The sequence below is a fragment of the Bufo bufo genome, chromosome 8, assembly GCF_905171765.1.
Source record: "Bufo bufo chromosome 8, aBufBuf1.1, whole genome shotgun sequence".
Lineage (NCBI taxonomy): Eukaryota > Metazoa > Chordata > Amphibia > Anura > Bufonidae > Bufo > Bufo bufo.
In genome coordinates, this window is record NC_053396.1 from 208248068 (window position 1) to 208263230 (window position 15163).

General features: G+C 45.7%; 1 protein-coding gene across 2 annotated transcripts in view; it reads right to left on the reverse strand.

Annotated features, from left to right (window-relative positions):
- The window catches only part of LOC120977446 (H-2 class I histocompatibility antigen, Q9 alpha chain-like), a 67393-nt gene that overhangs the window by 14320 nt on the left and 37910 nt on the right, over nt 1-15163 (reverse strand). For both annotated transcript variants that reach the window (XM_040405411.1, XM_040405410.1), the window contains exon 3: nt 10808-11086. In XM_040405411.1, coding sequence (XP_040261345.1) covers nt 10808-11086 — 279 coding nt within the window. The remainder of the gene's footprint in view (nt 1-10807; nt 11087-15163) is intronic.

Genomic DNA, 15163 nt, shown 5'->3' on the forward strand with positions numbered 1-15163 from the left:
CGTTTTTTGATCGCTTCACCTCCCACAAAATTTTTTATAAAATGTGATCACACCCCAAATGAAAAGTACAGATCATCCCACAAAAAAAAATGGGCCCTCACACAGCTCCGTACACATAAAAGTAATAAACTTCTTGGGGTAAAAATATGGTGATGCAAAGAAAAAAAATGTTTTTTTTGGCTTTAAAGTTTTTTTTTTTTCAGTATTAAAACGTAAGTAAAACTATACATACGTGGTATTATAAACGTCCTGACCAGGAGATTGAAAGTAACAGTTTTATAGCAAAGGAAACGCTGTAAAAACAAAACCCATAAAACTGTGGCAGAATTGTTTTTTTTTTATGTTTTTGTTTTTTAGGCCCCCTGCACACGATCAGGATTGCGGATTTTCCGTGCGGATTTGCGTGCGGAAAATCCGCACCGTAGGTCATGTCCATTGTATTCTATGAGAATTTGAAATTCTCAATGCACACGATGCAGATTTTTTCCGCGCGGATTTTGACCTGCGGTGCGGATTTTAAAATCCGCGACATGTCAATTAATTTTTTTTTTCCTGACCGGATTTTCTTCATTCACTAAGTGAAATCCGCATGCAGAAAATCCGCACCGAATCCGCACCAAATCCGCACGCAAATCCGTATGCAAATCCGCACCAATTAATGCGGATTGACCGCACAGATTTGCCTGCGAACACCTGCGGATTTCAGTGCGGATTCTCCGCACATGAATCCTGAACGTGTGCATGTACCCTTATAGTCTCACCATATTTGGATTTTTTCCCCGCTTCCCACTACATTGTGCAACTGTAAATGGTGCCATTAGAAATTACAACTTGTCCTGCAAAAAAACAAGCCTTCATACGGCTATGTGAACGGAAAAACAAACAAAAATCATGACTTGGTTTTTAATTATTTTTTTTTAAATAGCCTGGTCTTGTAGGGGTTAAAGAGTTTGTCACTACTTGTGACCAATGTCTATGTAAGGTGACTATATGGCGCTTACTACTATAGTTTTTGCTGATTTTCTGTGCTGTGTGCATAGAGGTCCTGTCCATAAGATGGCGGCTGATGGAGGGTCATGTGACCAGACATCACTCCGCCTCCTCCGTCTAACACTCCGCACCTGCACTAAACTCCTAACAGTGCACGTAGATGGCAGGTGCAGTGTATCTGAATGGAGGGGACATCACATGGAGGTGATTGGCCTGGTCACATGACCCTCCATTAGCAGCCATGTTATGGACAGGACCTCTGTGTGGACAGCACAAAAGACTTGGCAAACAAGGGGGCTACACCTCATGAAATATAGAAAAGGGCGCAGAATTTCAACTAAATCTATAGGAGTAAGTGCCATATAGTCCTTGTACATATTGGTCAACAGCAGCCAGAAAGTGACCATCCCCTTAACCGCCTCCCTCCCGGGTTATTCCTCGTTGACGCATCGGCACGTCATCTCGCGAGAGGCGAGATTTCGCGTAAACGCGTGCATGTTCACAGCAACGCGCAGCTAAGAAGATGATCTACAGCCTGCCAGCAGTGATCATTCGCTGGCAGGCTGAAGATGCGATTTTTTTTAACCCCAAAAAGGTATATTAGACGCTGTTTTGTTAACAGTGTCTAATATACCTGCTACCTGGTTCTCTGGTGGTCCCTTTTTGCTTGGATCGACCACCAGAGGACACAGGCAGCTCTGTAAGTAGCACCAATCACCACACTACACCCCCCCTGTCACTTATGAACCCCTTATTAACCCCTGATCACCCCATATAGACTCCCTGATCACCCCCCTGTCATTGATCACCCCCCTGTAAGGCTCCATTCAGACGTCCGTATGTGTTTTCCGGACACCGGCAATGTGCTTCCGCATTTTGCGGATCCGCACGTTGCCACAACTATATAGAAAATGCCTTTTCTTGTCCGCAATTGCAGACAAGAATAGAACATGTTCTATAGGCTCTACAAAAAGTGCAGTGTTCGCCCGATCAGGCCTGATCTTGTGCGCACACTTGCGTTCAGTCCGCCCCACGGCAGTGACAGAAATTATTATTTTTTCTAATCACTGCAAAAACACCGTAAAATCGCTGCGGCGCTATAAAGATCACTTTTGAGGGGCATGGCGAGTTCATAGAAGATTTTTTTTTTTGGCACAAGTTAGCGGAAATTGTTTTTTTGTTTTTTTCTTACAAAGTCTCATATTCCACTAACTTGTGACAAAAAATAAAATCAAAAAGGAACTCACCATACCCCTCACGGAATCCAAATGCGTAAAAATTTTTAGACATTTATATTCCAGACTTCTTCTCACTCTTTAGGGCCCCTAAAATGCCAGGGCAGTATAAATACCCCACATGTGACCCCATTTTGGAAAGAAGACACCCCAAGGTATTTCGTGAGGGGCATGGCGAGTTCATGTAAAATTTTATTTTTTGTCACAAGTTAGTGGAATAAGAGACTTTGTAAGAGAAAAAAATAAAATCATTTTCCGTTAAATTGTGGCAAAAAAAAATTCTAGGAACTCGCCATTCCCCTCACGGAATACCTTGGGGTGTCTTCTTTCCAAAATGGGGTCACTTGTGGGGTATTTATACAGCCCTGGCATTTTAGGGGCCCTAAAGCGTGAGAAGTAGTTTGGAATCCAAATGCGTAAAAAATGCCCTGTGAAATTCTAAAGATACTCATTGGAATTTGGGCCCCTTTGTACACCTAAGCTGCAAAAAAGTGTCACACAGGTGGTATCGCCGTACTCAGGAGAAGTAGGGCAATGTGTTTTGGGGTGTATTTTTACATATACCCATACTGTGTGTGAGAAATATCTCTGTAAATTACAACTTTGTATAAAAAAAAAATGGGGAAAGTTGTCTTTTACAGAGATATTTATCTCACCCAGCATGGGTATATGTAAAAATACAACCCAAAACACATTGCCCTACTTCTCCTGAGTACGGCGATACCACCTGTGTGACACTTTTTTGCAGCCTAGGTGCGCAAAGGGGCCCAAATTCCAATGAGTACTTTTAGGATTTCACAGGGCATTTTTACGCATTTGGATTCCAAACTACTTCTCACACTTTAGGGCCCCTAAAATGCCAGGGCAGTATAAATACCCCACAAGTGACCCCATTTTAGAAAAAAGACACCCCAAGGTATTCCGTGAGGGGTATGGCGAGTTCATGTAAAATTTTATTTTTTGTCACAAGTTAGTGGAATATGAGACTTTGTAAGAAAAATAAAAAATAAAAATCATTTTCCGCTAACTTGTGACAAAAAATAAAAACTTGCATGAATCAACTATGCCCATCAGCGAATACCTTAGGGTGTCTACTTTCCGAAATGGGGTCATTTTTGGGGCGTTTCTACTGTCTGGGCATTGTAGAACCTCAGGAAACATGACAGGTGCTCAGAAAGTCAAAGTGCGTAAATTCACATTTTTGTACCATAGTTTGTAAACGCTATAACTTTTACCCAAACCAATAAATATACACTTATTGAATTTTTTTTTTATCAAAGACATGTAGAACAATAAATTTAGAGAAAAATTTATATAGAAATGTAGTTTTATTTGAAAAATTTTACAACAGAAAGTAAAAAATGTCACTTTTTGGAAAAAAAATTGGTCAATTTTGATTAATATCAAAAAGAGTAAAAATGTCAGCAGCAATGAAATACCACCAAATGAAAGCTCTATTAGTGAGAAGAAAAGGAGGTAAAATTCATTTGGGTGGTAAGTTGTATGACCGAGCAATAAACCGTGAAAGTACTGTAGGTCAGAAGTGTAAAAAGTGGTCTGGTCATTAAGGGGGTTTAAGCTAGGGGAGCTGAGGTGGTTAAATGATGGGGCAGAGCGCTCACACCGCACTTTGCTGGATCAGTGAGAGGTGTGCGTCTCCCTGCCCGACACTGATCTATGTGACCGCTGCAGGCAGGAGAGGAGGCTGAGCGACTGTTCAGCACATGGAAAGGTCGGTGAGAAACACAGCCGTCTCCATCCTGAAGGTCCTCAGGCTAAAGTCAAAGGAGATGATAGCGTGCCGCCAACTTTCAAAACGAACAAAGAGGGACACATTTTTTCCGCACTAGGCCAAGCCTCTAACTCCGCCCAAAACGTAACTATACACCTAATCCCAACCAGTCCCCTATATGCCCCCACATAGTAGTTATTCCCCCTTCATGCCACCGAACAGTATTTATGTCCACATTGTGCCTACTTCACAGAATTATGCCCAGTTATGTGCCCCCAGTAATATGCCCAGTTATGTGCCCCCAGTAATATGCCCAGTTATGTGGCCCCAGCAGTGGCGTACCCCCAATAGAGGCAGACCACGCAGCTGCTATGGGGCCCCTGGGGGAAGGGATAGGCCCCGCCCACTAATTATACTTATATAGCTACTACCTGGGTACCTGTTAAAAGAGGATGTTAGAAGTGGAGAAGGACCTTTAGTGATGTCATCAACCATGTGACCAGTGCAGAGGACTGGTGAAAGACCTGTGGGATGTGGCTGTGAGGGGGCGGAGCTTCTGTGCTGTGCCAGGAGGAGAGGTTAGTGATGTCCTGGGATGACCCATATAACATCCCATAAAAGCTGGGAGTTGTAGTTCTGTCCTATTACATCCCTCTCATTGTCATTTCAATGTATGCGCTAGTACAGTCTGGTAATGCTAGGAGTTGTAGTTCTCTCCTCTTATACCCCATCTCTGTAATGTATACTGATGCCCCATAATAAGTCTGGCCATACTGTGGGTTATAGTTATTTCCTTTTAAAGCTCTCACCTAGTACAACTAGATGATGCCCTATAATAATCTGAACATGATGGGAGTTGTAGTTCTCTCTTCTAAGGCTGGGTTCACATCACCATTTAGTTTTCCGCTTTGCATGCAGGACTTTTTTCCGTCTAAGACAGGGTTCTCACCTCCGCTCCTCAGGACCCACCTACCGGTCATGTTTTCAGGATTCCCTTAGTATCGAGCAGGTGATATAATTGGCGTCAATGCATCAGCACTTGCCACAGGTATTCATTCTGTGGGATATTCTCAAATAATGACCAGTAGGTGGGTCCTGAGAACCACTGGTTTAAAATAATAGATCTCAGACTCAAACGGATGCGGAATGTGCAGAACTGATGCTTGAAATACAGGATCTGTTTTTTTCTTTATTTTTCGGTTGGATCAGAAATACAGAAAACTAAACTGTGATGTGAACCCGGCCCTATACTCTGTGTGTAACATCCACTTCTATCCAATAATAACAGCCTGGTGTCTGTATAATAAGTGTGCCGCAGAACAGTGTCTGTATAATAAGTGTGCTGCAGAGTTGTGTGTGTACAATAAGTGTGCTGCAGAGCTGTGTGTATAATAAGTGTGCTGCAGAGCTGTGTCTGTATAATAAGTGTGCTGCAGAGTTGTGTGTGTACAATAAGTGTGCTGCAGAGCTGTCTGTATAATAAGTGTGCTGCAGAGCTGTGTCTGTACAATAAGTGTGCTGCAGAGCTGTGTCTGTATAATAAGTGTGCTGCAGAGCAGTGTCTGTACAATAAGTGTGCTGCAGAGCTGTGTCTGTATAATAAGTGTGCTGCAGAGCTGTGTCTGTACAATAAGTGTGCTGCAGAGCAGTGTCTGTACAATAAGTGTGCTGCAGAGCAGTGTCTGTACAATAAGTGTGCTGCAGAGCAGTGTGTGTACAATAAGTGTGCTGCAGAGCTGTGTCTGTATAATAAGTGTGCTGCAGAGCTGTGTCTGTATAATAAGTGTGCTGCAGAGTTGTGTGTGTACAATAAGTGTGCTGCAGAGCTGTCTGTATAATAAGTGTGCTGCAGAGCTGTGTCTGCAGAGCTGTGTATGTATAATAAGTGTGCTGCAGAGCTGTCTATGTATAATAAGTGTGCTGCAGAGCTGTGTCTGTATAATAAGTGTGCTGCAGAGCTTTGTCTGTATAATAAGTGTGCTGCAGAGCTGTGTCTGTATAATAAGTGTGCTGCAGAGCTGTGTCTGTATAATAAGTGTGCTGCAGAGCTGTGTCTGTATAATAAGTGTGCTGCAGAGCTGTGTCTGTATAATAAGTGTGCTGCAGAGCTGTGTCTGTATAATAAGTGTGCTGCAGAGCGGTGTCTGTATAATAAGTGTGCTGCAGAGCTGGGTCTGTATAATAAGTGTGCTGCAGAGCTGTCTATGTATAATAAGTGTGCTGCAGAGCTGTGTCTGTATAATAAGTGTGCTGCAGAGCTGTGTCTGTATAATAAGTGTGCTGCAGAGCTGTGTCTGTATAATAAGTGTGCTGCAGAGCGGTGTCTGTATAATAAGTGTGCTGCAGAGCTGGGTCTGTATAATAAGTGTGCTGCAGAGCTGTCTATGTATAATAAGTGTGCTGCAGAGCTGTGTCTGTATAATAAGTGTGCTGCAGAGCTGTGTCTGTATAATAAGTGTGCTGCAGAGCTGTGTCTGTATAATAAGTGTGCTGCAGAGCTGTGTGTGTACAATAAGTGTGCTGCAGAGCGGTGTCTGTACAATAAGTGTGCTGCAGAGCTGTGTCTGTATACTAAGTGTGCTGCAGAGCTGTGTTTGTATAATAAGTGTGCTGCAGAGCTTTGTCTGTATAATAAGTGTGCTGCAGAGCTGTGTGTGTATAATAAGTGTGCTGCAGAGCTGTGTCTGTATAATAAGTGTGCTGCAGAGCTGGGTCTGTATAATAAGTGTGCTGCAGAGCTGTGTGTGTATAATAAGTGTGCTGCAGAGCTGTGTCTCTATAATAAGTGTGCTGCAGAGCTGTGTGTGTATAATAAGTGTGCTGCAGAGCTGTGTGTGTATAATAAGTGTGCTGCAGAGCTGTGTCTGTATAATAAGTGTGCTGCAGAGCTGTGTCTGTATAATAAGTGTGCTGCAGAGCTGTGTCTGTATAATAAGTGTGCTGCAGAGCTGGGTCTGTATAATAAGTGTGCTGCAGAGCTGTGTCTGTATAATAAGTGTGCTGCAGAGCTGGGTCTGTATAATAAGTGTGCTGCAGAGCTGTGTGTGTATAATAAGTGTGCTGCAGAGCTGTGTCTGTATAATAAGTGTGCTGCAGAGCTGTGTGTGTATAATAAGTGTGCTGCAGAGCTGTGTCTGTATAATAAGTGTGCTGCAGAGCTGGGTCTGTATAATAAGTGTGCTGCAGAGCTGTGTCTGTATAATAAGTGTGCTGCAGAGCTGTGTCTGTATAAGTGTGCTGCAGAGCTGGGTCTGTATAATAAGTGTGCTGCAGAGCTGTGTGTGTATAATAAGTGTGCTGCAGAGCTGTGTCTGTATAATAAGTGTGCTGCAGAGCTGTGTCTGTATAATAAGTGTGCTGCAGAGCTGGGTCTGTATAATAAGTGTGCTGCAGAGCTGTGTGTGTATAATAAGTGTGCTGCAGAGCTGGGTCTGTATAATAAGTGTGCTGCAGAGCTGTGTGTGTATAATAAGTGTGCTGCAGAGCTGTGTCTGTATAATAAGTGTGCTGCAGAGCTGTATATGTATAATAAGTGTGCTGCAGAGCTGTGTCTGTATAATAAGTGTGCTGCAGAGCTGTGTCTGTATAATAAGTGTGCTGCAGAGCTGTGTGTGTATAATAAGTGTGCTGCAGAGCTGTGTCTGTATAATAAGTGTGCTGCAGAGCTGTGTGTACAATAAGTGTGCTGCAGAGCTGTGTCTGTATAATAAGTGTGCTGCAGAGCTGTGTCTGTATAATAAGTGTGCTGCAGAGCTGTGTCTGTATAATAAGTGTGCTGCAGAGCTGTGTCTGTATAATAAGTGTGCTGCAGAGCTGTGTCTGTATAATAAGTGTGCTGCAGAGCTGGGTCTGTATAATAAGTGTGCTGCAGAGCTGTCTATGTATAATAAGTGTGCTGCAGAGCTGTGTCTGTATAATAAGTGTGCTGCAGAGCTTTGTCTGTATAATAAGTGTGCTGCAGAGCTGTGTCTGTATAATAAGTGTGCTGCAGAGCTGTGTCTGTATAATAAGTGTGCTGCAGAGCTGTGTCTGTATAATAAGTGTGCTGCAGAGCTGTGTCTGTATAATAAGTGTGCTGCAGAGCTGGGTCTGTATAATAAGTGTGCTGCAGAGCTGTGTGTGTATAATAAGTGTGCTGCAGAGCTGGGTCTGTATAATAAGTGTGCTGCAGAGCTTTGTCTGTATAATAAGTGTGCTGCAGAGCTGTGTCTGTATAATAAGTGTGCTGCAGAGCTGTGTCTGTACAATAAGTGTGCTGCAGAGCTGTGTCTGTATAATAAGTGTGCTGCAGAGCTGTGTCTGTATAATAAGTGTGCTGCAGAGCTGTGTCTGTACAATAAGTGTGCTGCAGAGCTGTGTATGTATAATAAGTGTGCTGCAGAGCTGTCTATGTATAATAAGTGTGCTGCAGAGCTGTGTCTGTATAATAAGTGTGCTGCAGAGCTGTGTCTGTATAATAAGTGTGCTGCAGAGCTGTCTATGTATAATAAGTGTGCTGCAGAGCTGTGTCTGTATAATAAGTGTGCTGCAGAGCTTTGTCTGTATAATAAGTGTGCTGCAGAGCTGTGTCTGTATAATAAGTGTGCTGCAGAGCTGTGTCTGTATAATAAGTGTGCTGCAGAGCTGTGTCTGTATAATAAGTGTGCTGCAGAGCTGTGTATGTATAATAAGTGTGCTGCAGAGCTGTGTGTGTATAATAAGTGTGCTGCAGAGCTGTGTGTGTATAATAAGTGTGCTGCAGAGCTGTGTGTGTATAATAAGTGTGCTGCAGAGCAGTGTCTGTATAATAAGTGTGCTGCAGAGCTGTGTCTGTATAATAAGTGTGCTGCAGAGCTGTGTCTGTATAATAAGTGTGCTGCAGAGCTGTGTCTGTATAATAAGTGTGCTGCAGAGCTGTGTCTGTATAATAAGTGTGCTGCAGAGCTGTGTCTGTATAATAAGTGTGCTGCAGAGCTGTGTCTGTATAATAAGTGTGCTGCAGAGCTGTGTCTGTATAATAAGTGTGCTGCAGAGCTGTGTCTGTATAATAAGTGTGCTGCAGAGCTGTGTCTGTATAATAAGTGTGCTGCAGAGCTGTGTCTGTATAATAAGTGTGCTGCAGAGCTGTGTCTGTATAATAAGTGTGCTGCAGAGCTGGGTCTGTATAATAAGTGTGCTGCAGAGCTGTGTCTGTATAATAAGTGTGCTGCAGAGCTGTGTCTGTATAATAAGTGTGCTGCAGAGCTGTGTCTGTATAATAAGTGTGCTGCAGAGCTGTGTCTGTATAATAAGTGTGCTGCAGAGCTGTGTCTGTATAATAAGTGTGCTGCAGAGCTGTGTCTGTATAATAAGTGTGCTGCAGAGCTGGGTCTGTATAATAAGTGTGCTGCAGAGCTGTGTCTGTATAATAAGTGTGCTGCAGAGCTGTGTCTGTATAATAAGTGTGCTGCAGAGCTGTGTCTGTATAATAAGTGTGCTGCAGAGCTGGGTCTGTATAATAAGTGTGCTGCAGAGCTGTGTCTGTATAATAAGTGTGCTGCAGAGCTGTGTCTGTATAATAAGTGTGCTGCAGAGCTGTGTCTGTATAATAAGTGTGCTGCAGAGCTGTGTCTGTATAATAAGTGTGCTGCAGAGCTGTGTCTGTATAATAAGTGTGCTGCAGAGCTGTGTCTGTATAATAAGTGTGCTGCAGAGCTGGGTCTGTATAATAAGTGTGCTGCAGAGCTGTGTCTGTATAATAAGTGTGCTGCAGAGCTGTGTCTGTATAATAAGTGTGCTGCAGAGCTGTGTCTGTATAATAAGTGTGCTGCAGAGCTGTGTCTGTATAATAAGTGTGCTGCAGAGCTGTGTCTGTATAATAAGTGTGCTGCAGAGCTGTGTCTGTATAATAAGTGTGCTGCAGAGCTGGGTCTGTATAATAAGTGTGCTGCAGAGCTGTGTCTGTATAATAAGTGTGCTGCAGAGCTGTGTCTGTATAATAAGTGTGCTGCAGAGCTGTGTCTGTATAATAAGTGTGCTGCAGAGCTGTGTCTGTATAATAAGTGTGCTGCAGAGCTGTGTATTTGTATAATGTCATGCTTAGTGTTGAGTGAATCGCACCATACAGCATTAGGCCTCATGCACACGGTTGTTGTTGGCCGATGCCCGTTTTGCGGCCCGCAAACAGCAGGTACACAATATACGGGCACCAGCCGTTTGTGCACCGCATCATTCACTTGAATGGGTCCGCAATCCGGAAGGAGCGGAGCGGAGGTACAGTACCCCATAGAATCCCTACGGAGCGCTTCCCTGGGTTTTCTGTCCCTACTTTCTTGCGGTGCAGACCGTCAGATGTGGATTGCAGACTCCAAGTCAATGGATCCTGCGTCCGCGTTCGTCAGCCCCACGGTTGGTGCCCATGCATGGCGGACCGCAGCACGGGCACTGGCCTTAAAACGTATGGCCTCCGTGTAGGCAAAATTCGCGAAGTCACGCGAGACGTCGGTGAATTATTTCGGTAATCACATCTGTGTCTTTAAAAACATTGTAGAATAGCGATCCGGAGTAATTCACCGAAGTCTTGTGCGTCTTTCACACATGCGCCATCGCTGTTAGTTTCAGTGGTCGGCAGATGAGACACCAATGTGAACAGGAGCCGACACCAGAACTATTCCAGGGGTTCTCCAGGCTTTTATATGGAATCTTATTACACAGAAAAAAAATAAAAGGAATATAAGAAAGTTCTGAATGTGGTGATGAGAATACATTTCTGTGACTCTACTAGAGCCGACAGCCGGCAGTGCGCAGGCGCTGGTGTCCGCGTGTGATGTCACAGCTCCGCACACACGTCACACACATACAGGACATGTGACAGGTGGTGATGAGCACTTACCTCTCCTCTCCAGATCTTCTCTCCCGTTCTCCACATGTTTCTGCAGCCAGTCTATACAGATATTCTCCAGATAATTCTTCTGTCTCTCCACCACTTGTACCTCCCGACTGTTCCATTTCTGTGCGGTGATCTGAGCCTGGGACATGGTGGGGATATATGTCCACGTCTGTGTGTCCAGGGACAGGAACTCTCCTCCATCATATCCGTACTGATCGTATCCTGTGACGCTGCCGTCATCTCTCCGCTCACAGCCGTACATCCACTGGACAATATGGAAACCTGCAGACAGCAGAGGAACATGTCACACAGAGCACATGTATGTATCATGTATGTGCAGTGTATGTGTGTGACGTGTGTATTATATGAGGGAAATCCAGGCTACTGCCGGGGCCCGATCCTCCAGGGGCCCATGAATCCCCCCTCATGTCTCCTGACGTCACAGGGTCACGTGGTGTGGAGCAGAGACAGGAGCAGGTAATGATCAGTCATCTCATCCTAATGATGGGGTAGTGACTAGAATGGAGCTGCTCCTGGCAGGTATGATGTCATAGGAAGAGGCGGAGTCTTGTCATCCATGGGGCGGGGTCTCAGGATTTGCAGGAGACTCTACAGAGCAGATTGTTGGAGAAAGGAGCGGATTCTGCAGGAGAAGAACCAGTGTTAGTTACTTGGGGACTTTCTGCAGGGAATGAAGGGAGGAGGAAGGATCTCTGTACTGGAGACTGTATGTTAGAGGGGTCTGAGGGGGGGCTGGTATTATTTACATGGGACTGTATGCTGGGGGGGCTGAAGACAGGGGAGAGTAATGTATCTTGTATGGGACTGTATATTGAAGGGAGCGGAGTGATGTTATTTAACATTTATTGAAAAATAAATATAAAACTATCGAAAACGCCAACGTTTGCACCCAAATACATGAAGACACAGTGTGTGCACACCAACACACGGGCCACGAACACAACAAGTGATTGCCAGATGTCCTCTATACCAGGGGTCTCCAAACCCCGGCCCGCGGGCCACATCCGGCCCGATTGTGCGTTCGATCCGGCCCGCCCGCAGCTGGCAGGTTGCAGGAACCAAATCCGCACAACCGCCCAGGGGCGTAACGATCGCGGTCGCAGAGGATGCGACCGCGACCGGGCCCGGCGGTGGGGGGGGCCCGCAGCTCCGTCGCCCCATCGCAAGTAATTTTAACATTTTTATGTAAATGGCTGGTCGCTTGGGCCCCCGGCCTCTGTGAGTAGTTGCGCCGCCCCACCAACCCCAGCCCTGCCTCCATCCATTCGGGCTCCGCCTCCACCCATTCAGGCCTGGTGGCGCTGTGATATCGCGCCAGCCAGGTCTCGCGGGATCACACAACGCACGCTGGAAGACAGGATTGTGGGCTGCAAGCAAGAGCAAGAAGGCGGGAGCGGAGCAGTCTGACGAGGTAAGTATTTTTTTTTTAAATGTGCACACCACCACTGCCTGGCTATAACTCACAGGGGGGCACCTGGCATGGAACTAAATGTCAGGCAAGAAATCCTCCACAGGGGACCAATGGGGAACAAAAATATATTTCAATAAGAAAAAAAGGCAAAAAAAATGGAAAAAAAATTAAACAGATAACAGAGGGGGCAAAAATGCAATATATACACACAGGGGATAAATGATTATGGAATATATACAGAGGGGGCAAAATGGATATATACAGGGCCCCTCTATTTATATCCATTTTGCCCCCTCTGTATATATTCCATTTTCCCCTCTTTATCGATATTCCACTTTCCCCACCTGTGGAGCAAAATTGTATATATCTTATTTTGCCCCCTCTCACATTGTATATATTCTGAGTGAGAGGGGGCAAAATAAAAATATATTCTGAGTGAGAGGGGGCAAAATAAAATGTATTGTGAGTGAGAGGGGGCAAAATAAAATGTATTGTGAGTGAGAGGGGGCAAAATAAAATGTATTCTGAGTGAGAGGGGGCAAAATAAAATGTATTCTGAGTGAGAGGGGGCAAAATAAAATGTATTCTGAGTGAGAGGGGGCAAAATAAAATGTATTCTGAGTGAGAGGGGGCAAAATAAAATGTATTCTGAGTTTGCTGACATTGCTGTTCTGATGGGGACATTGCTGTGCTGATGGGGACACCGCTGATGGGGACATTGCTGTGCTGATGGGGACACCGCTGATGGGGACATTGCTGTGCTGATGGGGACAACGCTGATAGGGACACGGGTGTCCCCATCAATGGTGTCCCCATCAGTGGTGTCCCCATCAGCACAGCAATGTCCCCAACAGCAGCGTCCCCATCAGTGGTGTCCCCATCAGCACAGCAATGTCCCCAACAGCAGCGTCCCCATCAGTGGGTGTCCCCATCAGCACAGCAATGTCCCCAACAGCAGCGTCCCCATCAGTGGGTGTCCCCATGATGGGAATATTGTTTTTTTGATGGGAATATTGTTTTTTTGATGGGAATATTTTTTTTTTATGGTAATATATTGCTTTTCTGATGGGGACATTGCTGTTCTGATTTGGCCATTGCTGTTCTGATGGGGACACCGCTGATAGGGACACGGGTGTCCCCATCAATGGTGTCCCCATCAGCCGCGTCCCCAACAGCAGTGTCCCCATCAGTGGTGGCCCCTATCAGCTGCTAATGGGGACTCCGCTGATGGGGACATTGCTGTTCTGATGGGGACATCGTTGATGGGGACATTGCTGTGCTTAAGGGTGACACGGCTGATGGGGACATTGCTGTGCTGATGCTGACATTGCTGTGCTGATGCTGACATTGCTGTGCTGATGGGGACATTGCTGTGCTGATGGGGACATTGTTGTGCTGATGCTGACATTGCTGTGCTGATGCTGACATTGCTGTGCTGATGCTGACATTGCTGTGCTGATGGGGACATTGCTGTGCTGATGGGGACATTGCTGTGCTGATGCTGACATTGCTGTGCTGATGGGGACATTGCTGTGCTGATGGGGACATTGCTGTGCTGATGGGGACATTGCTGTGCTGATGGGGACATTGCTGTGCTGATGGGGACATTGCTGTGCTGATGGGGACATTGCTGTGCTGATGGGGACATTGCTGTGCTGATGCTGACATTGCTGTGCTGACATTGCTGTGCTGATGGGGACATTGCTGTGCTGATGGGGACATTGCTGTGCTGATGGGGACATTGCTGTGCTGATGCTGACATTGCTGTGCTGACATTGCTGTGCTGATGGGGACATTGCTGTGCTGATGGGGACATTGCTGTGCTGATGGGGACATTGCTGTGCTGATGGGGACATTGCTGTGCTGATGGGGACATTGCTGTGCTGATGGGGACATTGCTGTGCTGATGGGGACATTGCTGTGCTGATGGGGACATTGCTGTGCTGATGGGGACATTGCTGTGCTGATGGGGACATTTTTGTGCTGATGGGGACATTGCTGTGCTGATGGGGACATTGCTGTGCTGATGGGGACATTGCTGTGCTGATGGGGACATTTTTGTGCTGATGGGGACACCGCTGATAGGGACACGGGTGTCTTTGCGTTGTTTTGCTAAAGTTTTTTCTCTTTTGTTCTCAGTCATATCATGCTGATTACAAAAACGATCCATGTAAAATATATACATTTAATTTAATACATAACTGATTTTTTTTTCCGGCCCCCGAATACTTGTAAAATCTTCAATGTGGCCCTCCTGTTGAAAAGTTTGGAGACCCCTGCTCTATACCAACCAACAGAGCAACAGTCACCAACCAACCAGAGACGTCAGGGTTTCCCAGTATAAAAGGAACAATCTTACCGGTAGGTCCGAGTCGTCTGGAGCCAAACTTGAAGCGTATTGGGTTTTAGGCAAAGCCCTAGGTACAAGTGGGGGCATATGGAGGCCTCCGCTATCAGGTGCAACAAGATGCCACACGCTCTCTTACTTTGGGCAATACCTTGAGCCCTGCGGGTAGTGGAAATTGGAGCCATATGCCCCCACTGATCACCACTGATCAACGTTTCTGACGTCATAGGGGCAGGTGCGCTCTGACTGCTTGTAACACCGCAGTATGCCGCACACTTAGGGGACTTTCACACTAGCGTTGTTGGATTCCAGCAGGCAGTTCCGTTACCAGAACTGCCTGCCGGATCCGGAAATCCATATGCAGTGATGACCAGTTCGCATTGTTCGCCAGCGAACACATGCGGGCTGCCATCTTGACTCACAAGTCTGGCGATGCACAGATAAGCCCTTACCTGTACCTATGCCGCGAGCCGATCTGAAATCAAATGCGGTCACCGGGAGCAGGCAGTTCCGAGAACAGCCCGAGGAAGGCCCCCGGCGGCTGTCCAGATCCGTCTATCTAACAAATGCATTGAAATAC